General features: G+C 46.3%; 1 protein-coding gene and 1 long non-coding RNA gene across 2 annotated transcripts in view; one reads left to right on the top strand and one right to left on the bottom strand.

Moving 5' to 3' along the window:
* Window positions 1–24,343, bottom strand: part of THSD4 (thrombospondin type 1 domain containing 4) — a 564,631-nt gene that overhangs the window by 129,511 nt on the left and 410,777 nt on the right. Inside the window, 1 exon segment of the mRNA XM_084817856.1 lies at window positions 10,206–10,410. Within this exon segment, the coding sequence (XP_084673982.1) occupies window positions 10,206–10,410 (205 nt within the window).
* Window positions 13,562–22,176, top strand: LOC146336950 (uncharacterized). Its single transcript, XR_014785310.1, has 3 exons — window positions 13,562–13,766; window positions 18,529–18,609; window positions 20,927–22,176. It is a non-coding gene; the product is annotated as an uncharacterized LOC146336950 (long non-coding RNA).

Below are 24,343 nucleotides of genomic sequence, written 5' to 3'. Positions count from 1 at the left end.
TTTATTTATTTATTTCATTATTTCATTTCTATACCGCCCAATAGCCGAAGCTCTCTGGGCAGTTCACAGAAATTAAAACCAAATGGCACACAATAAAACAATTTAAAATATATAGAACATTAAAACCACAATATGACAATACAACCACAATAAAACCTAGCAGCAGTGCAGGAATTTAAAATACAGATTTAAAACAGCAAAGCTAAAAGTCTAGAAAGCTAAAATGCAAAAATGCCTGGTAAAATAAAAAGGTCTTCACCTGGCGCCGGAAGGAATACAATGTAGGTGCCAGGCGAACCTCACTAGGGAACTCATTCCACAGCCGGGGTGCCACAGCAGAAAAGGCCCACCTCCTAGTAGCCACCCGCCTCACTTCCTTTGGCAGGGGCTCATGGAGAAGGGCCGCTGAGGATGATCTTAAGGTCCACACAGTAAGACCTTAAGATAAGACACAATAAGATTACACAGGGACAACTGTAAGGCAAGAGTAGCCCTGACGATCCTAACAGAAGTTGAATGCCAATATTTCTGCCGCATCATTTTTCTCCTCCTTCTCCTTCTCCTATCTTGATTTAATCAAATGCAACTTGATGGCCTGATCAGATTTATCAAAGCCAATGTTATTGCAAAGAAATGCACAGCTCTCTTGAACAGAAGGACAGTGTGGGAGATTGTCTGCCAGATCTGAATCCAGCGCATAACGGAATATATTCTCTGCCAAAGTGGGTCAAGGTCACTTTTCTTCCAGCTTACATATACACTGCTGAAGAGTTCCAGATCTATGATGAGGTCCCAAATTATTCAAAGCTAGGCCCAAATGGTTAGGCTCAGGTCCAGGCAGACTGTAAAGTCTGCAGGGAAAGGTCTCCGAACTACCAACAGATTTCTAGCAGAATCGATTAAGCAAAATTACTGACTTTATGATGTGTAAAATGAGCTCTGGTCCAAACCTCAAGGTTAACAGGCTTTAAAAAAAAAAAAGAAAAAGTCTCATACAAGGATGCCAGAGAAATCTGAAACAGATGCAAATAAGTTCAGATTTCTATGAATCTGACTTGCAGATTCCACAAACTCGCAGAATGTTTTTCTTTTCTTTTCTTTTTTACATTTTATTTATTTATTGCATTTATACCCCGCCTTTCTCCCTCTCGCAAGGAACTCAAGGCGGCTTACATTATCCTCCTCCTCACCGTTGTATCCTCACAACAACAACCCTGTGAGATAGGTTGGGCTGAGAGTCTGTGACTGGCCCAAAGTCACCCAGTGAGCTTCCATGGCCAAGTGGGGACTAGAACCCGGATCTCCCGGCTCCCAGTCCGTTACTCTCACCACTACACTACACTGGCTCTCATTTGGGAGGATGTATGCAAATTCACACTTGTGCTAATATGTATTAGCACTAATTCACGCTTGTGCTAATATGCATTAGTGCTAATTTGCACTTGTGCTAATATGCATTAGCACACGTGTAAATTAGTAGTAACGTACATTAGGACAAGTGGAGTAAAATTCTTGTACATCCCTCAAGAAAATCCAATTTCATCAATGATCAGAGAATGGAACGAAAGACACCTGACAATCCGCAAAACAGATGGAATTGATTTAACAAAATCCATATATTGCTAGCCTCATATCCCAACACAATAAACAACCTACCTATTTGATCTGTAATCTGGCTTTTCAGGGGGGAAAGCACATAATTAGTAATGCATAGAGACTTCCTTCCAACAGGTTGTGGCTAGAAAATCATTAATTCATTGTAAAATCTCCATTTTCTGATTAATGTAAGTTTGTTGCCCCTGATCCAACTCCATGACCTGCTGAACTTTGCAACTAAAAATCTAGTTCCTTCCTAACAGCTGCTAAATTTCAAGAGATGCAGATTTTGAGTTGAATGTTTAATAAATGGTGTGTGTGGAGGGGAGCAGGGAAGAAAAGATCCCTCTGTTTTAAGCCAGGATGTTCAATCCTGGGAAAACAGAAGTCAACACTAAGGCTGACCCAAGATATTTTTCTGCCTGAGGTGAAGGCAAGATATCCCCCTGATTCCACATCCAGAACCCCACAAGACTGAGACATGAATCTTGCTTCAACATTGGTGGCAATGGGACAGTGTCCTCGCCACTCCTGAGGGCAGCAGGCTAGTTTAGGGGCAGGGCTGGCTTCAGGTCTTGGAGGGCCATTGGGCAAGAAACAATCAATAGTCCTCCTCACTCAGTGAGTCGACCTTCTCACTGCCATTGTCACCAGCTTCTATTGCTCCTCATCCCCTTTCTCATCATTGCTACTACTTGCTTGCTTGGCAGGCATAGAGGCAGTGACCAAGTAGGCCATGGCATCTGCTGCCCCTCCTTCTCACCATCACTGTTGTGTGGGCCAGAGCAAGAGGCAGGTGAACATATGGGTTGCAGTGGTGAAGAGGAACAGCAACTCCAAGGGGTTCTTGTCAGTGGGTCTTGCTGGGATTTAGGCCCTTGGCAAGTGCCCAACCGTGCCTACCCTTGATGACAGCACTACTTAGAGGGGCCAGAGCAGACCACGTGGTCTACACAGCTCTGTCCTCTGACAGTTCACCACCACCCCTCATGATGCCCCAGTGTCAGGAGGCCCTAGCCGACCTCTTTCAGTCTACTCCAGTAGCCAATTCCAGACACAAACAAAGGATTCTTTTCAAGGCTTTATTCCTTTTACAACTTAATAACTCTATCACCAGCGACTAAGCTATGAACAGCAGAATCTATGCCCCGGGTTAGAAACAGTTGGTCCCTGTTTGAATGAGAATCACTTGCAGACCCTGAACTTATGGGCTAAGGAGAGTCCCTCCCCTTTTCCCTTGGGTCCTCTGGATGTTACTGTTGCTTGCATGCCAAACGGGCGCTATGCCTCCTTTCTGCGCCCTCCATAGCTCATCGCTCTCTGTGTCTGCGTCGAGCATCCAGCCAGTCCTCATCCCACGCTCTTTCACTCCCAGGACTGCTATCTATGTCTGGAATGCTGGTAGGAGGAATCTCTGCCAGCTGCAGGGCCTGGGAGGAAAGAACACGCTCCTCTCCCACAGACGGCTGTTCCTCCTCAGAATCAGAACTGCTCTGAGGTTCTATGGGCTCAGTGTCCACCCTGACACCCAGCATCTGCTGCTTGAAGCAGCCACCTCACTCCAGCTAAGGCTAGCTCTGGTCTAGGTCTTTGTAGGCTTCGGAAAGGTAGACTGGTTGGGTACCATTATCAGCCACATGTGGGGATCACTCCATAGAGGATCTCTGTAACAGGTGATGGGAATTATAGGCATGATCTCTAACTCCAGAATCAAATACAAAACAAAGGAACTCCTATTAATTACATACCACTACAATTCTAAAATGTTTGTAAAAGGTAGAAATGGGCATGCCAACGTTTTCTACCAATTGACACAAACAGAACTTCGACTCAGCTGTGTATCTATGCAACCTAGAATGAATATGAATATTCTGATTCCTGACAATATTCCTTCTAATATCCATTATTTGATTCAGAGACGGTACATAAAATGTTGATTAACGTTTAAGTGGAGAAAGATCTGGCAAGAATAACAACTTTCAATATCATAAATGAACATCGGCTCAGACAGTTAATAGGCAGCATTGTTATGTACATGATTATTAGGAAACAAATTGTGAGTTGTTATCCCAAGTACCTTTTGAAAAGCATAATTTCCCATAACAGAATTCAAAATACTCAAAGGTGAGGAGCCAAAATCTCAGTTCCAGCTCTGGAAAATACACTTTGATTTTCAATAACAATCACTTGGCCAGACTAGGAGATGGATTTAACATTTGGGGGAAAATACATTCCTGTATGTTAATTTTATGGTCTATTTACAACTAATGAAGCATTAATTGGATAGGCTCCACAGTATTGTCTCAGGAGTCTAATCAGCCATTGCTATTAGACACCAAGAACCACATGCAAACTATGTTAGACATGTTGCATGTGCAGGAGGTGAGTCTTACTGAGCAGTTGGCTTGTTCGGTTTTTATTCTGCTCCACCCTTTAGGCAGGTTAGGCCTTTTAAACCACCAAACAAAACTCTCAATGTAGCCTACAAATGCACCGAGTTAAACAAAGCACTAAATCCTGACCAGATTAAAATATCACATCTCCAATCCCCTCCCAAGCTTAGGTAAGAAAAACACACAAAACCAAGGTTAATACTGCATTTGGAGCGACAACAGACAAAACCCAAAGTACCTTCCACTTTCGAGATGGCAAACTAGCCTTCCCAACCTCCAGCTTTGTTACAGTAGGGCAAAGTTGGGCACCCTGTGGTGGTGTGTATGAGAAGTTATTTTTGCTCACAAAACATCCAACCATGCCCTCTTTGAAGCCCTGAATGTGATTGCGAGCAGAGCACATGTCCACCAAAACTATTCATAAATTGCTGAATGTGTGTTTGTGTTCAATTTGGGTGACTTTCCTAATTCGTGTGACTTTCTCCTGTACACTGAATCAGTCCTGTGTAAGTCCATAGAAAAAAGTTGTGCAAATTAGGAAATTTGTGCAAATTTGGGGGCATTTGCGCAAATTTCACATTCAACTGCAGGTCAATATGTGCAATTTTCCCATTCACACAAAGCAAGCAGCATTCTGAAATGCAAATGGGAATTAGGCATGAGACGAGCTGCAAGAGTGACCGGCTGGGTTTTTTTAAATCAGAACTAGGTTTTATCAGAATTCTGTTTCTTTTTTTAAAATAGTAATTATTTTAACATGGTGTTTTTATTCTTTATCCTATTGGCTGTTCATCACTCCAAAAACTTTTGAATGTGGAGCAATATACAAATATTGTAAATAAATTAATTAAATAAATAACGCAATGGTCAGAGAATCCTAACAATCTCAGAAATTGCTTGTTTGCCCATCCCTGCCCTGTGGCACTCCAGGTATTGCTGGAGTACAGCTGCTATTATCCCTGATCATTGACCGTGCTGGCTGGGGCAGATGGGACCTGGAGTCCAACACCACCAGGAAGGCCAAAGGTTATCCATCCCTGCAGCAGGGCGTAGGAACTAATAGTCCAATAGGTATATTTTAATGGTTGCCTTTTTCTGTTGGGCTTTGTAATCCTAGCAAAGAATTTTTCCGTCAACATGCTGGTAGGGATAGGAGGATCAGTGGGTCTTGAGCTCACTGAGATTCTCCAAGTTCCACCTCAAAGCTCAGTCTGACTCGTTCCTGTCCCTGAATGTGAGGGGGGGGGGTTGTTTTCATTGTTCAAACATGAAAATTTATTTATTTATAGACCACCCAATAGCCGAAGCTCTCTGGGCAGTTAACAAAAATGTAAACCACAAAGCACAGCATAAAACAATATAACAACACAACCAGAATAAAACCTAACAGTAATGCAGAGATTTAAAATACAGATTTAAAACACCAAAGCTAAAAGACTAGGAAGCTAAAATGCTAAAATACTAGGGGGAACAAAAAGGTCTTCACCTGGCACAGGAAGGAGTACAGTGTAGGTGCCAGGTAAACCTCTCTAGGGAGTTCATTCCACAGCCAGGGTGCCACAGCAGAAAAGGCCCTCTTCCTAGTAGCCACCCACCTCACTTCCTTTGGCAGGGGCTCCCAGAGAAGAACCACTGAGGATGATCTTAGGGTCTGGGCAGGCACAAATGGGAGGAGGCGCTCCTTCAGATAACCTGGCCCCAAGCCGTTAAGGGCATAAATGTTAATACCAGCACTTTGAATCGGGCCCAGAAATGGACTGGCAGCCAATGCAGCTGGAAAAGCACTGGCACAATGTGATCTTATTGGCCCGTCCCTGTTAACAATCTTGCTGTTCTGTTTCGGACTAACTGAAGTTCCCGGACCATTTTCAAATGCAGCCCCGCATATAAGTGAGCCAAAGTCCAGAGGGCTGGAACAGGGGCTCTGTAACTCTCACCCACAGTGTACACTGTACAGTTCCACTGACAAGTGGATGGGGGGGGGGGAAGCTCACATTTCCAGACAAACTAGTGGGAATGGCCCAAGAGGGCAAATAAGAGCAAATCATTATTTTATTTTATCTTATTTTATTTTAAAGGTGATGGTGGGTATTTCTTTTATTTTTTCAAGACTAGCCTTGACATGAACACGCTATGGCATTTTGCAGAACGAATGATGCAGAAAATAGCTGCATTTCTGTCCTAAAAAAAGAGTCCGGCCCATTGGCATGTATGGGAACAGACTGTGCCTCCAGGTTCCCAGGCCTTCACACGGTCCCCAGAGTTTTTATAGTTTTGCCTATGCCAACCCCAAGGTGGATATGTGTTTTTTTTAAAAAAAGAAACCTGCCACATATGGTTCACTTTAAAGCTGACGGTCTGGCTTTGGGGCCTCTCAATCCACCAAATCAATCTCTTCCCCACCCCCTGTCTTGCCAGCCCAGTTTCCCAAGACTGAAGGTTCTCATGGCTGCTGTTTCATCCAACCAACTACCAGACACTTTGCTAACATCATAAATGCGGAGCGCATTTCCTGTTTTCACAAGTTGCAATCAACTGATATGAAAGAGAGAGAGAGAGAGTTTTCAGAGTGACCACATCCACATCTGTATTTCAGATGTGAAGCAGATAAAAACACAGCTGGTGCACAGGACCAGGGAGTACTGATGCGGAGAACCCATATTTTGCATTACAGTTGTATTTTCACTGGAAGCAAGATCCCAAAGACCTTTTCACACAGTCACTGCATGTGTGGAGAGGGGGAATGGGATGATAATGAGTGTCACGTAGGGTTGGATGGATGGACTTCCAGAACCACAGGCAGTGAACCTATGTGCACCACTTGCTGGAGAACATGGGTGGGAGGGTGCTGTTGCACTCATGCCCTGCTTGTGGATTCCTGATTGACAGCTGGCTGGCCGCTGTGTGAACAGAATGATGGACTAGATCGACCCTTGATCTGATCCAGCAGGGCTCTCCTTACATTCTTAAGTTCTTATCAGTCTATTTTTCCAGTCCACATCACTTTCCCCGGTGTTCACTCATAAGTCTATTCTGGCCTATTTCCACACTAATCTGAATTTTTAATATGTGTGTGTATATATATATATATATATATATATATATGCTGATAAACCCGGCATTGCCCGGGATGTAATTTTGTCATAGGCACTATTTGTTAGAAACACATTAAGGTAGGTTTACGCTTCTCAGTAAGGCCCCATAAGAAAGGTTAAAAGTTGAATTTACCAGACTTGATTAAAAAAGCACAACAATTATGATGAGCAGATTGAATAAAAAACACTACTAAAAATGCAAGTGAATGAATCTGTAAGCACTACTACAAAATAATCCACACTGAATCTCATACCACTATTAAAATGTTCAACAGAGGCTTCCTTGCTGGATATTGCAGGAACAGGGGAGAGAAACTAAATGCTCTCCACAGTCAGAAAAGAAACCATGAGTAAAGGGGAGGGAACAAATGACAGCCAGCCAGCCCAAGGTGAAGGAAGTCAGAGTGAATGGGAGAGAGACCAATAGATGAAAGATGGCCAACAGGATGACTGATAGCTGAAATCAGAAACCTGGCCTGTACCATGATTGAGAGGGTGTAGGGTTGGCAGAGAATTTCTCCCCGAAACTTCTCGGGGCCGAGCGCCAACATGTTCGGCCCCCCGAAGAAGTTTCGGGGAGAAATTCTCCATACCCCCCTGCCCCCCGCACACACACCCCGGGACGGGACTTACCTTTCCCAAATGTCCCTCCCGGCGGCGGGTCCCGGCGGCAGTTCGTCGGGTCTTCGTCAGGGGCGGGGGCGGCAGCCAATCTTTCGACCGGCTGCTGCCGCCGCCGCCATTCCAATAAAAGTAAAAAAAAAAAACGCCCCCGTGATAGGCTACGTGACGATTAACGTAGCCTATCACGGCTAGATTTGCAAAGTCAGCCGTGATAGGCTACGTAAATCGTCACGTAGCCTATCACGGGTGACTTTAAAAAAAAAAAAAGCGCGTACGGCTAATAGCGGCCCCCATAGGGAGCCGCCATTCACGTTCTTCATTTGGTCGCTGTAGTCTACGTAAAGATTACGTAGACTACGGCGAAAATAAGGGCAACACTATTTGCATTCCCCTTATTTTCGCCGTAGTCTACGTAAAGATTTACGTAGACTACAGCGACCAAATAAGGAAGGCGAATGGCGGCTCCCTATGGGGGCCGCCATTTGCGTACGCGCTTTTTTTTTTTTTTTTAAGTCACCATTGTCTGGGCCAGAGTGAGAGGCAGGTGAACTAGTAAGTTGCAGTGATGAAGAGGAGGAGCAACTCCAGGGGGCTCTTGTCAGTGGGCTCCTGCTAGGATGTGAGCCATCAGCAAATGCCCATCATGCTTACTCTGGTCGCCAGCCCTGATAGTTGCTATTATATGCTATTTGTCTTTTTTTTATAATGCTATGTGCACTACATTGGGATACCTTATCAAGTGTGGTTTATAAACATCATAATCAATCAATCAATCAATATATGTATTCCTAAACATATTTTATCTCAGAATGTTCATTTTAGAAATGCATTTTGATACAGTTTTGAGCTGAGAACAGCATTGCAACATTCAGAGGAGTGTGAATGCCAGTGGATTGCGATGTTCTGATCTTCACATTAGTCTGGGAGGTGCAGGTCACTTCAGTTTTATTGTAATTCACCAATATCTAATTCCTTGGGCAGCTGTAGTTGCCTCAGTCTCTCTATCCTCAGTCTCCACGTGCATTCATCTGAAGATAATTATTATAATAATTTTATCAAGCTTCTTTACTAAAAACACGTGTAATTTCAATAGGCTGATTGCAAAATAGGGTAAGGGAGGGAAAGGATCAGGGATTTGCAAGCATTATTTGAAACGAATGCTTGCAAAGCCCGTCCAGGTTTTGTGTGTGCTTGCAAAGCATGCTCACAAATCCTTGATGGTTATTTAGGCGAATCAATGAGTAGGGATGTCAGAGAATTCCGCGACGGATATCGGTGAGGCCAAATGCCAGTGCATTCGGCCCCCCGAAATCCATTGTGGAATGAAGCCCCTGCCCCCCAACCCACAAAAGGCGCATGGGACAAAGTCCCCGCCACCCCCAACCCACAAAAGGCACGCAAAATGGAGCACTTACCTGCTCCCGTCCGCGCTGCTTTGCAAATGGCGGCCGTCCTGCGGCCATCATTCGCTTCGTCTTCATAGCCGTGATAGGCTACATAAATACTTACATAGCTTATCACAGCTAATGCAAGGATGTCATTTGCATCCCTGCGGAGGCCGTGATAGGCTACGTAAGTATTTACATAGCCTATCATGGCGGGGGGGGGGGAAACCCAGCGTACGCCAATGGCAGCGGCTACCACCATTTGCGTACGCTGGGTTTTTCCCCCCTACCGTGACAGGCTACGTAACTATTTATGCAGCCTATCACAGCTCAATACAGGGAGGCAAATGGCGGCGGCTACGACAGCCGCCATTGGCGTCCCTGCAGGGCTGCCCAGCGGCCGGATATCGGGCTGTGGGCGGCTAGAGCCAGCCGGCGGCTCTGCGGCTTGGCCGCGGAGCAGAGCCGGCCAGGCAGGATTCCGGGGGGGAGGACCGGATCGCCTCCACCCTGTCGAGGATTCCGAGGGGAGGGACGGAGCGCCTCCCCCCACCGTGGATTGCCCGACACGGAGCCAGGTAAGTGTTTTGTACATCCCTACCAATGAGTTTTCACCCATCCCTTCTTTCAAGTGACAGTCTTGCTCTGGGGAATAATGAATAGCTCCTCTCGAGCACCAGCTTGAGGCCTGCTTCTTTGAAAAAGTCTCAAGGCTACTTATAACAAATTAGAACATACAAAATTTAAAACAGCTAAATGAGATTATCCACTAAAATACCATCATCCCCATAAAACAACCAAAACAACAGAGACCACTGAAAAATTCAACTGATGCATTAAAGAGCCCATCATATGCTATCAAACTCCTAGAAATAGAAGGAAGTCTTAAGCCATTGCCCAAGAGTTGACAATGTTGGCACCAGGGAGGCCTCATTGGGGTGAGCATTCCACAATAAGGGGGCCACCATGAAAAACGCTCTCTCCCTTTTTGCCACCATCTGAATCTCCCTCAGAAGAGGCACCTGGAGGAAGGACTTAGATGTTGTTCATAGTGTATGGGTCGGTTCTGACCACTGACATCAAGTTTCCTTCTGGAAAGAGACAGAACTTACCTAGGTAGTTGTTGCTCTTTGACATCTCTGTAATGTTGATTTTTGTGGCCCCCTCTGGTATCTCGACTATTTTGTGATACCCAAGGTTGGTCAAGGTGTGCTTGAAGACTCCTGAGACAACTTTGCAAGCTGTGTTGTCCCCTCCGCAGATCCCGCATTTGTCCACCACGTTGTCTGAGCCAAGGTAATCATCACAGCCAATACTCTGTTACAAGGGGGTGGGGGGAGAGAGCAAAACAATTAAAACAAAATCATACCCATAATGCATCAGAATTAAACTAATAGGGAGGGCTCATGGTTCAGTGGTAGAGTCCAGAGCTATTGACTTTGCATGTTGAATCTCCAGTGTCTCCAGATAAAATGAGATCAGGTACCAGGACTGGAAAGACCACACTCAGCCTGATTTCTTGGCAACCCACTGCTAGCCCGCCCAGAGAACACTTGTCTCCTGCAAAGTCAAGGAGGGCAGTGGGGAGATCATTCCAGAGCCAGGACACCACAACCAACAAATTTCTCTCTATCCATGGTCACCAGCCAGCTCACCTCACAAGAAGGTCCTCTGAGGATGATCTTAATTAGGGCAGTGCACAGACACCCTGTTTTGCTTTGGATGCCGCTTTGGACCTAATTAGCCCCACTTCGACTCAGACTGATTTGGGCCCCCTCTGCTTTGACTCAATTCTGGATACGAAGTGAGATTTGGATATCCAGACCACTCAGTTTGGGTATTTTCCATTGACTTGCATGGGAAAGCACAAATGGCCATAACTTTTTCATAACTGGGGACCTCTCGGCCGACATGGAGGGGATCCCACCTGTCAAATTTCAGGCAGTTTGGCCCAATAGATTTTGTGCTGAAATTTGAGGTTCAACAGAAAAAGAAGCGAATGGAGGACCACTGGGTTTTAATTGAAAAGGAATCAGCCTTGCTGCAATGTGGTCCATGTAGGGCTCCATGAACAGGTTCTCCACACCAGTAAAAATTGCTTCACAGAACATACTTCCTGGTGGGGGTGGGGGTTGGAGTGAATATCATCTCACTGGCAGGGGCTGCTCAACCAATAAGAGAGGCTTCCCCCCACCCCCACCCTTTCTTCTTTCCCCTGAAAGTCCAGATGCACCTGCATTTCAGGAACAAGTCTCATTGACCATAATGGGAGTTACTTCCAAGTAGACATACATATGCTTGTGCTGGGAAAGAGAGCAGTAAACACAAAGGGGACTGGGTAAAATGAGGATCCATAAAATCCTCATGATCTTTACAAGAAAGATACCCCCAAACACTGTCATAGCACAGAGCACATCTATGCCCATGGATTGAGTGACAAAAAAAATAGATTTGGGGGCTTCATAGCACCATCATATTATAAAGCCATGGATGAGACACCCAATTCAATATGGATCCTCTGAATTTTTACATTCGGTCCCCCTGCCCAACCCCCACATCAAACCACAGAACTCATCTTTGTCCAAGTATGCACACTAGGAATCCCAGATCTGCTGCTTCCCAGCAGATCCCAGATCTTCTGCTTCACCTCAAATGGTGTGAAAAATCATATGAAATATAGAGGATCCCTGCCTCAGATCCCTGTTTTTGTGCCATGGCTGTGCCCAGGAGTGGTGGATAGGGATGTCAGAGAATTCCGCCACGGATCTCAGTAAAGCCAAATGCCATGGCAAAATCCATGGTGGAATGAAGCCCCCGACCCCCCAACCCACGAAAGGCATGCGAAATGGAGCACTTACCTGCTGCCATCCATGCTGACTTGCGAATGGCGGCCGCCCTGCAGCCGCCATTCACTTCTTCATCATAGCCATGATAGGCTACGTAAATACTTACGTAGCCAATCACGGCTAACGCAGAGACGCCTTTTGCATCCCTGCAGAGGCCGTGATAGGCTATGTAAGCCTATTAAGGCAAGCCACACAAAAAAAGCAGCATACGCAAATGGCGGCAGCTACAGTGGCCGCCATTTGCTTTCCCTTTTTTTAGCCGTTTTAGCCTATGTAAATATTTACATAGGCTATTACGGCGAAAAAAAGGGGAACGCAAATAGTGTAGTGGGCGCTATTTGCGTTCCTTTTTTTCCCGCCTTAATAGCCTAAGTAAATATTTACATAGGCTAAAATGGGGGGGGACACAAATGGCACCCACTACGCTATTTGCATTCCCCTTTTTTTTGCCGTAATAGCCTACGTAAATATTTACGTAGGTTAAAACGGCTAAAAATAGGGAACACAAATGGCGGCTGCCATAGCCGCCACCATTTGCGTACACTGTTATTTTTTTTGGGGGGGGCTTGCCATGATAGGCTACATAAACACTTACGTAGCCTATCATGGGAGCTTTGCAGGATGCAAATGGCGGCCACTACGGCAGCCGCCATTTGCGTCCGCAGTAGCCCGTCTGTGGCCAGAACTCCAGCTGCAGACAGCCCTGGCCGGCAGCTCCGCAGAGCTGGCCCAGGGAGGATTCCGGGGGGAGGGACGGAGCGCCTCCCCCCCACTGCGAATCCAAGCTACAAAAAGGTAAGTGAGTTTCATACATCCCTAGTGGTGGATCCATGACTTTTCTGGCTCAGAGGCAGATGTGCTCTGTGATTGGATGGTGGTTTGGGGAGTCTCCCATTTAAAAATCATACGAAATCATGAGGATCCCTTTGTGATTTCATGGATCCCTGTTTTACTTTCTTCCAACACAAAGTTGGAAACCAGCCCCCATTTTAATCCACAGGATCTCTATAATGAAGGGGCACTGTGCCTTGTCAATCAAGGGGGTAAATCGCTGATGGAAACACCCCCAAGGACTGCTAGCCATCTCCTGCTCTCGAGGAGGAGACAGCTAGCGAGCAGCAGGGACATGCGCCTCGTTTCCTCCTCCTGCCTGGGTGATTCACAGCGCTTTTTGTGTATAAGTCTATGTGCACACATAGACATATACACAAAACGTTCTGTGAATTGCCCATAAACTCAAAATTCATGGCACTTTTTGCATATATGTCTATGTGCACATAGAATTCCAATCACCATGTTTTTTAAAAAGATGATGATTGTGGCAGTGGTGGAGGGACCAGTGAGCGGAGCAGGGACTGCAGGGGGGGGAGAAGGGGGGAAGTTTGTCACATCCCTAAGTGACACCACCAGAATGATCTCTGTCTCTGAAACACAGCCGTTTTTCTCCAGTTATGCAGTCTTCCCCCCTCATCCTTCACTGTCTCTGATTGGAGAATGCTGGGTTACGTTCAGCCCCAATTTGGCAACTACAGTTTCCAATTGCCAAAGCTCCTTTCTTCCTCCTCCCATCCCCCCTCGCTCCTTCTCAACCCTCACTGAACTTTTCTCAAATTGATACTTTTGGGACCAGGCTGTCTGGGTTGCTTAGAATGAATCACCGAGTCAGATGAGGTGCTTCGTGTACAAGCTGCTTTGCTCCAGGGTGCCTCGTTGCTATTCTGCTCCACTTCGTATCACATGGAGGCACGTCTGAAGCAGCCCAGTTTGACTCGTCATTCAGGTTTCGGACCGAGGCAGTGCACAGCCCTAATCTTAATATTCAGGCAGGTAAGGATAGATAGATCTCTCAGTCTTGGACTTTGGACGGTTGTTTGAGGTCAGGCTCATTCTATCCCATGTCTGCATGAGCTTGCCTTAAAAAAAAAAAAAAAGCTACAGAAATCTGTACAGAAATTGCCCGAGGGGTGTGTGTGCAGATTTTCCCTAAAGTATGTGTTAATGTAAATTTCTGTGTGCATGTTTAAACATGCCTTTCCCCCCAAGTATTTTACATTGCTGAAATGCAGCTTTGTGCACGCTTTTCTCAAATAGATGCATCTTGCCTGCACTTTCCCCTAATATGCACAATTTTGTGCACATTTTTGCTGAGATGAGCTGCACTGGAAAGCTCACAAAAATGCAGATTTTGGAATGCAACTCTGTCTCGGCTCACTGAAAGGCTGGGGAGGAGTGGATTTCTCACCCATCCCACCATGTTGGTTCACATGGGGGAAGATTAGCCTTAAACTACCTAGGTCTTTAGGCTTCTCTTAATGGACACGTAGCATGCTTTGTGACAGTGTGAGGCACAGTGGTAGGAATGTACGGGAATTTCATTCCTGTTAGAACATAAGAACATAAGGAGAGCCCTGCTGGATCAGACCAAGGGTCCATCTAGTCCAGCATTCTGTTCACACAGTGGCCAAACAGCTGTTGGCTGGAAATGCTCAAGCAGAACATGAGCGCAACAGTACCCTCCCACCCATGTTCCCCAGAAACTGGTGTACATAGGCTCATTGCCTCTGGTACTGGAGGTAGCACATAGCCATCAGGACTTGTAGCCATTGATAACCTTTACTATCAGTGTTCACCAATCACATGAACATTTGAAGTCCTGAATGCGAATGCAAACAGGAACACAATTCTCAGGAATCTTTTGTAATTTTTTGTACTTCAGTTCACATTTGAAAGTGTGCACTTGTACAAGTGTGCATATCCAAAAAATTAGGGATGGCGGAGAATTCCACCATGGATTCCACCCAGAATCCATGGCGGAATGGCCTCCTGCCCCCCTGCCCCCCGCAGAATCCCCCCAGGATGACACTTACCTAGGGCGGATGCAGCAGCGGCGTTGATATCCTTGCAGCCGTGATAGGCTACGTAAGAATTTACGTAGCCTATCACGGCTACCCCCCCAAAAAAACCCCCCACAGCATATGCAAATGGCAGTGGCTACGACGGCTGCCATTTGCATTCCCTATGTTTTGCCGATTTATCTTACGTAAATATTTGCGTAGGCTAGAATGGCGAAAAATAAAGGAACACAAATAGAGTCCACTACGCTATTTGCATTCCCCTTTTTTCACCGTTTTATCTTATGTAAATATTTACATAAGATAAATCGGCGAAAAATAGGGAACGCAAATGGCGGCCACCGTAGCCGCCACCATTTGCGTACGCTGCGGGGGGGGGGTTGGTTTTTGAGGAAGAGTTAGCCGTGATAGGCTACGTAAATTCTTACATAGCCTATCACGGCTGCAAGGATTGCAGTGGCGGCGGCAGCAGCCCAGCTGTGGCCGGCCAGGAGACCAGCCACTGGAGCCGCCGCCACCAGAACCGCCACCCCCCATCGAGGATTCCAGGGAGGGATGGAGGACCGGATCGCCTCCCCCCCCCATCGAGGATTCCAGGGAGGGATGGAGTGACTCCCCCCCACCGCAAAAGATTTGCATTCCCCTTATTTTCGCCGTCTTAGTCTACATAATTATTTACGTAGAGTAAGACGGCCCAAAATAAGGAACGCAAATGGTGGCGGCCATAGCCGCCATTTGTGTACACCTTTTTCTTTTTTCTTTTTTACCCAGTCATTTTAGGCTACATAAGTTCTTACATAGCCTAAAACATCTGGGTAAAAAAAAAAAAAAAAGACGTACGCAAATGGCCAGAAGACCAGCCACCGCAGCCGCCACCAGAGCCGCCACCACCCGGAAGATCCGCCCCAGGTAATCTCATCCCGGGGGGATCTGCAGGGGGGGCGGGGGGGCAGGCCGTTCCACCACAGATTTTGGGGGGCCGAATGCACGGGCATTCGGCCTCCCCGAGATCCGTGGTGGAATTCTCTGCCATCCCTACACTTCAGCATATGAAAAATGTGCACGTTTAAAAATGCATGCTTTCCCTTATAAAAAATGCAGTTTTTCCCAACTGGGGAAAAAAAGATGCTTGCATTCAGGAATGTGAACGAGGTAGGGATGGCGGAGAATTTCTCCCCGAAACTTCGGGGGGCCGAGTGCCAACGTGTTCAGCCCCCCAAATAAGTTTTGGGGAGAAATCCTCCGCACCCCCCCCCCGCACTCCGCACACACCCCCGGGACGGGACTTACCTTTGCCGAATGTTCCTCCTGGCGGCGGGTCCGGCCGGCGGTTCGGCGGGTGTTTGTGCGGGGCAGGAGCGGCAGCCGGTCTTTCAACCGGCTGCCGTCGCTGCCATTCCAATAAAAGAAAAAAAAAACACGCCCCCGTGATAGGCTACGTGACGATTAACGTAGCCTATCACGGCTAGATTTGCAAAGTCAGCCGTGATAGGCTACGTAAATCGTCACGTAGCCTATCACGGGTGACTTTAAAAAAAAAAAAAAAGCGCGTACGGATAATGGCGGCCCCCATAGGGAGCCGCCATTCCCGTTCCTTATTTGGTCGCTGTAGTCTACGTAAAGATTTACGTAGACTACAGCGACCAAATAAGGAACGCGAATGGCGGCTCCCTATGGGGGCCGCCATTAGCGTATGCGCTTTTTTTTTTTAAAGTCACCCGTGATAGGCTACGTGATGATTAACGTAGTCTATCACGGCTGACTTTGCAGATCTAGCCATGATAGGCTACGTTAATCGTCACGTAGCCTATCACAGGGGCGTTTTTTGGTTTTTTTTAAACTTTCGAGTTCGCGGCCGGGCGAGGCGGGAAGCCTCCTCCCTGGCCTGAATTTCGGCCGGGCGATGCGGGAAGCCTCCCCCCCCCGGCCTGAACTTCGCGGGGGGAGCAGCAAAGCGCCTCCCCCCCACCGCGAACAAGCTTCGACGACAGGTAAGTGTCTTTCGTCCACCCCTAGAACGAGGTGAAATGAGCTTCCAGGAAAAATTCAGTGAACTTCTATGAGTTCCAACATCACATGTTCAATGATCCCTACACAGGGGTTGGTATATGCAACCATTTTAAACATGTAGCAAGTAGGGATGTCAGAGAATTCCACCACGGACTCCAGTGAGGCCAGATTCTTTAGAATCCAGCCCCCCGGAGTCCATGGCGGAATGGCCTACCCCCCCGCCACTGCGTCGAATCCCCCCGGGACGGACCTACCTGGTGGTGGATGCGGCAGCAGCAGCTCCGGCAGTGGATGAAGCGGCGGTGGCGGCTCCAGCTGCTGCCGGGCTACTGCAGCCACAAATGGCGGCCGTCGTAGCGGATTCCATTTGTGTCCCTATGCTTGCCTGTGATAGGCTACATATATATTTACATAGCATATAACGGCTAAAGCAGGAACGCAAATGGCATCCCCTATGCCATTTGCATCCCTGCTTTAGCCGTGATAGGCCACATAAATATTTACGTAGCCTATCACATCGAGGATTCTGGGGGGAAGAACGGATCGCCTCCCCCCACCTGCAGACCCCAACGGAGCCAGGTAAGTGGGGTTTTGTACAACCCTAGTAGCAAGTCTTAATGCTGGGCTGGCATATCAGATGTCCTTCTCAATCCTGTATATAAGATTTGGGGGCTTGTTATGCTCACCTCAAAGGGGCAAACATTAGGAGACCATGAATTGTCCAGTGGATTGGATTAAAATCAAAGTTAGAGAAGATCCCACCACAACTTTTGAACCCAAACCTTGGAAACAAAAAGTGGCTGCACTCAGAAGTGCGCTGGTGATGGTTGGGAAACCTAACCCCCACTCAGGAACCTCTTGCCCCAAGGGTCTTCAATGGGGGGGGTTCCCCACCAGCTCCTGGAGTTTGGGTGTGTGAGTGTGTGTGTGTGGGGGGTGCGGCCTCTTTACCTCCTCTATGCAATCCAATGGAAGTAACATTTGGGGGAACGGCTCCATTTATTGATGAGCCAATCTAATGCAAGCCACAGGTCACTCACCCAATTCTAATCAATCAAATTTGCTAGAATTGCCACCATAAAGACATAAGAAGAGCCATGCTGGATGAGACCAAAGGCATATCTACTCCTTCATTCCGTTCTTAAGTGATGAACCAGGTGCCTCTGGGACTCTCACACATGGAACATGAATGCAATAGCACCCTCATGTTATCCAGCAACTGTCATATGGAAGCAGACTGCCTCTGATCCTGGAGATACCACATAGCCATCATGACTAGTAGCCATTGATAGCCTTATCTTCCATGAATTTGTCTAATCCCCTTGTAAAGCCATCCAGGTTGGTGGCCATAGCTACATCATGTAGCAGTGAATTCCATAGTTTATGTGCTGTGTGAAGAAGTCCTTCCTCTAGAAGTACCTTCTGGATCCTACTTGAAAAAGAACAACAGCAACAAAACCACTACTGCTCTACCAGACATAGGCACACAGTGAAGCTCGGTATTCTGCTGGATTACCAGGAGTCTCCCTCTTTCAGTAGTGTGAAGCAGATATTTATAACACTGATGAGTTATGGCATATTGGAGCAGACACCTGTAATTGGTCCAAAACTGAACATTACTGGTCTTGGGCCTTGAGCCAAAATAATTTCAGGGGTGAAGAATAAAGCCATTTTTTCTGGCAGGTTGATTTTTATTTTATTTTTTTGGTGTTGTGTTTGTTTTAAAGGCAGCTGCTTGGAGCTGCTCAGAGCTTTGGAATGCTCAACAATGATGGAGAAAAATGTTGGTCTACAGCTCAACAGGGAAGGTGAGTTATTGATGGGAGTCAGAGTGAGATGTGGAGGGGCTGTTTTACTCTGGGGTGGGTAGAATAAATTGTGACCAGATGATTAGGACAAAAAATATTAGAAGCAAACAACAGGAAGAGGGAAAGGAGGCAAGCCGAGGAAAGATGAAAGGAGGCTCAAGGAGGAGATGTCTTTCCATAAAGTGCTTTGGAGAGTTCAAAGCACTTCATGAGACATTATGTCTCAGGCTGGGTCAGCTCTTGCAGTACAGTGAGATGGGGCCCAATGGGAGGGACTGTGCCACCTCAGACAATATTGGGGGATGCCACTTACATATTCACTGATGGCGCCTTCATTCAAGACATAAGGACAGAGGTGCAGTTAGATAATTGTTTGGGGAGTGGAATTGGATGAGTTTTCCACCAGTGTAGTGTAGTGGTGAGAGTGACGGACTGGGAGCCGGGAGATCTGGGTTCTAGTCCCCACTTGGCCATGGAAGCTCACTGGGTGACTTTGGGCCAGTCACAGACTCTCAGCCCAACCTACCTCACAGGGTTGTTGTTGTGAGGATACAACGGTGAGGAGGAGGATAATGTAAGCCGCCTTGAGTTCCTTGCGAGAGGGAGAAAGGCGGGGTATAAATGCAATAAATAAATAAATAAATAAATAAATTTTCCTAAGCTCAGTCCCCTGGACCTTGTTTCTCTTTCCACTGTGGCCCCTGAATCTATCTGAGAAAGTTGGCCCAGTTCATGGATTTTCCAGGAATTTTGCACATTTGGGGTGGATGTGGGAGGTTCTGCCATTTGTGCAAATTTCTGAGCAATTGGCACAAATTACAGTTTTGTGCAGATTACACAACTTATGGCTGAATTTGCATAATTTGCACACTTCATGAGACATGATCTTTCAGAATGGATTGGCTGTTGCAGTACAGTGAGATGGGGGTCCTATGGAATGGACTGTGCCGCTTCAAACAATACCAGGGGATGCCACTTCCAAATGCTTTCCCATGTACAAACGTTCCCTGCAATGAGAAGGACATTGGAGAGAATGGAGCTAGTTCATCCTTTTACAGCTACGCTGGTTTTCTCTTTGAATGGAGTTGTTGTTTTCAACACAAGGGAGTATTTTTTTAAAAAGAAACCATCGCCCCTCCACATTTGCAGTCTGAAATGGTGCAGTCCATTCTATCATCACAGCATGCTACCTCCTCATTCTGATGCATACAGAGACAGATCTATGTAACCCATACAACAGTCCTGTTGGGTAAGTTGGTCTTACTATTCCCATATTGCAGTTGGGCATAGGGTTGGACAAATCTGTCAGTTTCACTTCTCCCCATGTTCACATTTTTAAAATCTTTAAAAATTCTTTCTTTGCCAATTATGAAGTATTTTGTGAATTTTGGTAAAAGCCTATAAAAATGTACTGACACAAAATTCTCACCCATCTGTGCCAGCCAAATTCAATAGGTACAGGCATCTCCAGCATGGGGAGGGCCATGATGTGTACTTGCCGACCATGTAACTGTTAAAGATGAGGAGCCTGTCAGAAAAGAAGAGAGGTGGCAGCCCTAATTCGGCACTAACGCGGTTGACTATACAGGGATTCCAACCCAGAGTTTGAGGAGCTAAGCATTCAAAGCCCTGGACCTGGATGGATGAATCCATCAGTTCCAGTTTCTCCCATATTTGAATTTCTTTAATCACAAGGTTTTTTTGTCCCAAATATGGATAACTTTGTGAATTTTGGTAAATTCTTATCAAAACCAAACTGAAACAAACAAACAAACAAAACTCATCCCTGCTTGGACATAATCCTATGCATGCATTAGGGCCTTAGGGCATAATCTTATGCAGGTTTAGACAGAAAAAAGTCTTACTTTTTTTGTCTAAAATGCATAGGATTGTGCTCTTAATTGAGGCCACCAAGTGAGTTCACAGCAGAGGGCAGTCCCCTCCCAATCACTGGAAGTGAAGCTCAGCCCACTTTTCAGTAGAATACATTAAAAAAAAAACCTCCCTCCCCACCATTTTGGGTCACCTTTAGCATCAAACATGGTGTCCAAATAATCCCTATAAAGTGAATGTTTGAGAAGTGAGGAGGAAAACAAGCAATCCAGGAACTGGATTTCTGCAACCGGATCAAGAAGCAGCAAGAGGCAACAAATAGATGCAAAGAGCATCCAGGTTCTGTGGAGGAAGACTGTGAAATTAATCACTTGGGAAATTCTCTCACGCAGGGTCTGCTGAACTGAATGAGATCTGTGCAAAACATGGTAGGTTCGGGCCACATGAGTTTTTAGGGATACTCTTTTTTCTTCTTTTTTTCAAGGCACTGCAAACCTCACAATTAGTCTGAAAAAGTTGGAACCTGCTCATCAATAATGCCACCTTCAAGATGATGATCAACACCAGATTCAAAGTCTCCTGACGTAATTGTAACATTTGCATCCTTTCAACCAAATAATCCTCAAAACATGTTTGAAATAAAGGAAACCATCCCCCGCCTTTCTCTCTCCAGAGCTGTTTTTCTTGGATTTCTGTAAGTAGACCCTGCAGATTAAATACACAGCACAATTCTATTTGAGAACATTTTTAATCAGCAGTACTGAAAAAACAAATATCACACTTTGATGTTTATAATTAATGAACTGAAAGATATTATACAGTACAGCCAGTGTGTGCAGCCCTTTATTGAACCACATAAGGAAAAAAGACAGGTCAAGGGGCTTGCAAACTAAGATTCAATGGTGGGATGAGATATAAGAGCAATACTATTCAGATGTTTGCCTCTGAGGCTTGTATGGAAGGGAGGAGTGAGGCAGAACCTGTTGGCTCTGCCCCAAAGTCATGCATGCTTTGCCTACCCTTCCCCAACATTGCATGCCCCTCCCCAACATCCTACAATTGCTGAAACCCCTCTACTGCTCCCAGAATACCAAGCAGGTGCAGAGTACTACAAGCACAGCAGGGAGATGGATTTGGGAGGGAAAAAAGTCTGTGAGCTCTCCTCCCCACTAGGGATGTTGGAGAAATCAACAATGGAACCAAATGAGTTCAGATTTGTATGAATCTGACTCATGGATTCTGCAGTGGACCAGCTTTCCACCTGTTGGGCAGATTCCATGGACTTGCGGACCATTTTTCTAACCTGCACAAATTTTGTGGTAGAAAAATACACAAAAATAAAAAAACCTGGCTGATAATGTGCATGTCCCCAATAGGCTAAAGCATGAAAAATCACATTTGGGGGGATTTGTGCATTTTGTAGGAATTTGCACATCTTTGCATGTGCAAATTTGCACAGATTCTGAAACCAAAAAACCCATTGCACACACAGGAAGCCTTTGCAACTATCTGCTTGAAATTTGACAAGGATTACTCCCACACAGGGGGCAACTCTGCTGGCAAATGTCATCTAATGCTGTCGAGAAACAAATAAGTTATATGCACTTTCCTTTATTTGTTTGTTTGTTTGTTTATTTATGGCGCTCAGAACCAATGCCCTTGCACCTATTTCTATGAAGTTTCTATTATGCCTGCAAAGTTGACCCTATTATATTAAAAAGTAAAACATGTTTGAGATTCTGTGGATTTCCTATGGTAGTCAATGGCAGACACAAAGCTTCATTCTGAATCTTGCTTCTGGCAGAGACCCAAGTCAAACCGGGTAGCTTCCAAATTGGTCCACATTGAATCAGGCTGCTTTTCTAAGCACCAAATCAGGGTCCAAACTGAATCCTGTAGTTGATGCACACCCCTAAGATAGATAGACAGACTCAGGACCAGGCACTCTGCACTTCGAACTGGCGAGAGACTGGTGAGAGAAGAGAACTTGGAGAGACTTGTTCCACCTGTTCTAGTTCATTGCAATTACTTGCAATGCGCCCCCCCCCCCCACACACACACACACACCTCCTAGTAGCTTTGCCTTGAGTCAGCCTGACACTGATTGTGGAGTGAAGCCACCTGTTGAAGATCTCCCACCAATTTTAACAGAGAGCTGTCTCTTAACCATTTTGAGACCTTTGGCATCACAGAGATTTAAGCCGCCCTGCCAAGAGATGGTGGGCTGCCACTGGTGGACAGCCCCAGTAAGGGCAACCCCAAAGGGGTGCACCCCTTTGGTTTGCCCCTTGAGGATGCCACGAGGGTGAGGGTGTCTCTTACTTTCTTCTTGTTCCTTAGTTTTCTTTTTACTCTCTGCTTGTCCATTGACTACCTGTTTTGTGTTAGTGGGGTGTCCCTGAGTGAGAGCAGGGATCCCCTGATAACAGCTGTACTTACATCTCATTGTTTGCCCACCCTGGGTGAGAGACAGGGGATCGGGGCTTCATGTACCAGAGTTGCTTCTTCTGCCCAGGGTGAGAGACAGTGGTAGTTAGACGCGGGGCCTCCCCTGGGTAAGAGCCAGGTGGGAGAACTATTTGCCACACTTCAGGCGACCAATGGAATGAGCATGAACTAATGGAGGTAGTTTGAATGGCTAGGAAATAAGCACCTTCTTGTGCTTTATGTTGGCTGGCTGGCTGGCTGGCTGGCTGGCAAGCCTGATGTCTAGATGTGACCAGTGGCTGGTTATAACTACAAGCTACAAACTGTGATTGTGTTGTTTGGTTGGGAGTGACTGTTGGATAAGCTTAGTGTATGTGTCGAATGGTGGGTGGGTACTGAGAGTGTGTGGGTAGTTCTGGTGTGGTAAGGATGTGCTTGGGAAACTCTGATACAGGGACCCAAGGAGCAGGTACCACTATTCCAGTGACTTGGGGCAGAATAAGATATGGCAGAAGGAGGGTGTTGGGACATCAAAGTAGATGGGCCACAGAAATCTACACACTGCTCCCCTTCTACCCCCTTCCTCTAGCTCTCATGTGCCTGATATCTCATTCACTGAGCCCTCCTGTCTTGTCGTGCTGCTATTTAATGCCAGGTCGGTCCACAAGAAGCCCGCACTCATTCATGATTTAATCATGGATGAGAAGGCCAACCTGGCATGTATTACTGATACTTGGAGGGGGTGAGCTGGGTGGGGTTGACCTGACTCAGCTCTGCCCACCTGTGTACTCAGTGAAGCACCAGCATAGGTTGGAGGGCTGGGGGTTGGGGAGTCACTGTGGTTCATAGAACCTCCATCTCTATCACCAGGAAACCACTCCACCTTGGAGCAGACCTTATGGGGCTGCACCTACTGTTGGACCATAGAGACAGATTGGGGATGCTGCTGGTGTACCACTTACCCTGCTGCCCAGCATCCTCCCTGGCATGACTGAGCTGGCAGAGGCAGTCTTGAGCGTGGTATTCGAGGAACCCAGGATGGTGGTTCTGGGTGACTTCAGCTTCCATGCTGAGGCTGTCTCTGGCATTCCAGCTTCACGGCTTCTATGACAAACATTGTCAGGAGGCAGTAGTGCGGCCACTCCTGAAGAAGCCCACTCTGGTATTAGACAACTACTGCCCAGTTACAAATACCTCTCTTCTAGTGGAGGTACTTATGTGTTTATTCATTTCATTTCTATACTGCCCAATAGCCGAGACTCTCTGGGTGGTTCGCAAAAATTAAAACCAAAAAGCACACAGTAAAACAATATAAACTATAAAAGCATTAAAACCACAATAACAATACAACCAGAATAAAACCAGAATAAAACCGAGCAGCAATGCAGAGATTTAAAATACAGATTTAAAACAGCAAAGCTAAAAGCCTAGAAAGCTAAAATGCTAAAATGCCTGGGAAAATGAAAAGGTCTTC

This window comes from Heloderma suspectum, chromosome 11 (assembly GCF_057233095.1).
Source record: "Heloderma suspectum isolate Gila_16-S chromosome 11, 16-S_ref, whole genome shotgun sequence".
NCBI classification, from domain to species: domain Eukaryota; kingdom Metazoa; phylum Chordata; class Lepidosauria; order Squamata; family Helodermatidae; genus Heloderma; species Heloderma suspectum.
This window is presented reverse-complemented; position numbering and strand designations above follow the sequence as displayed.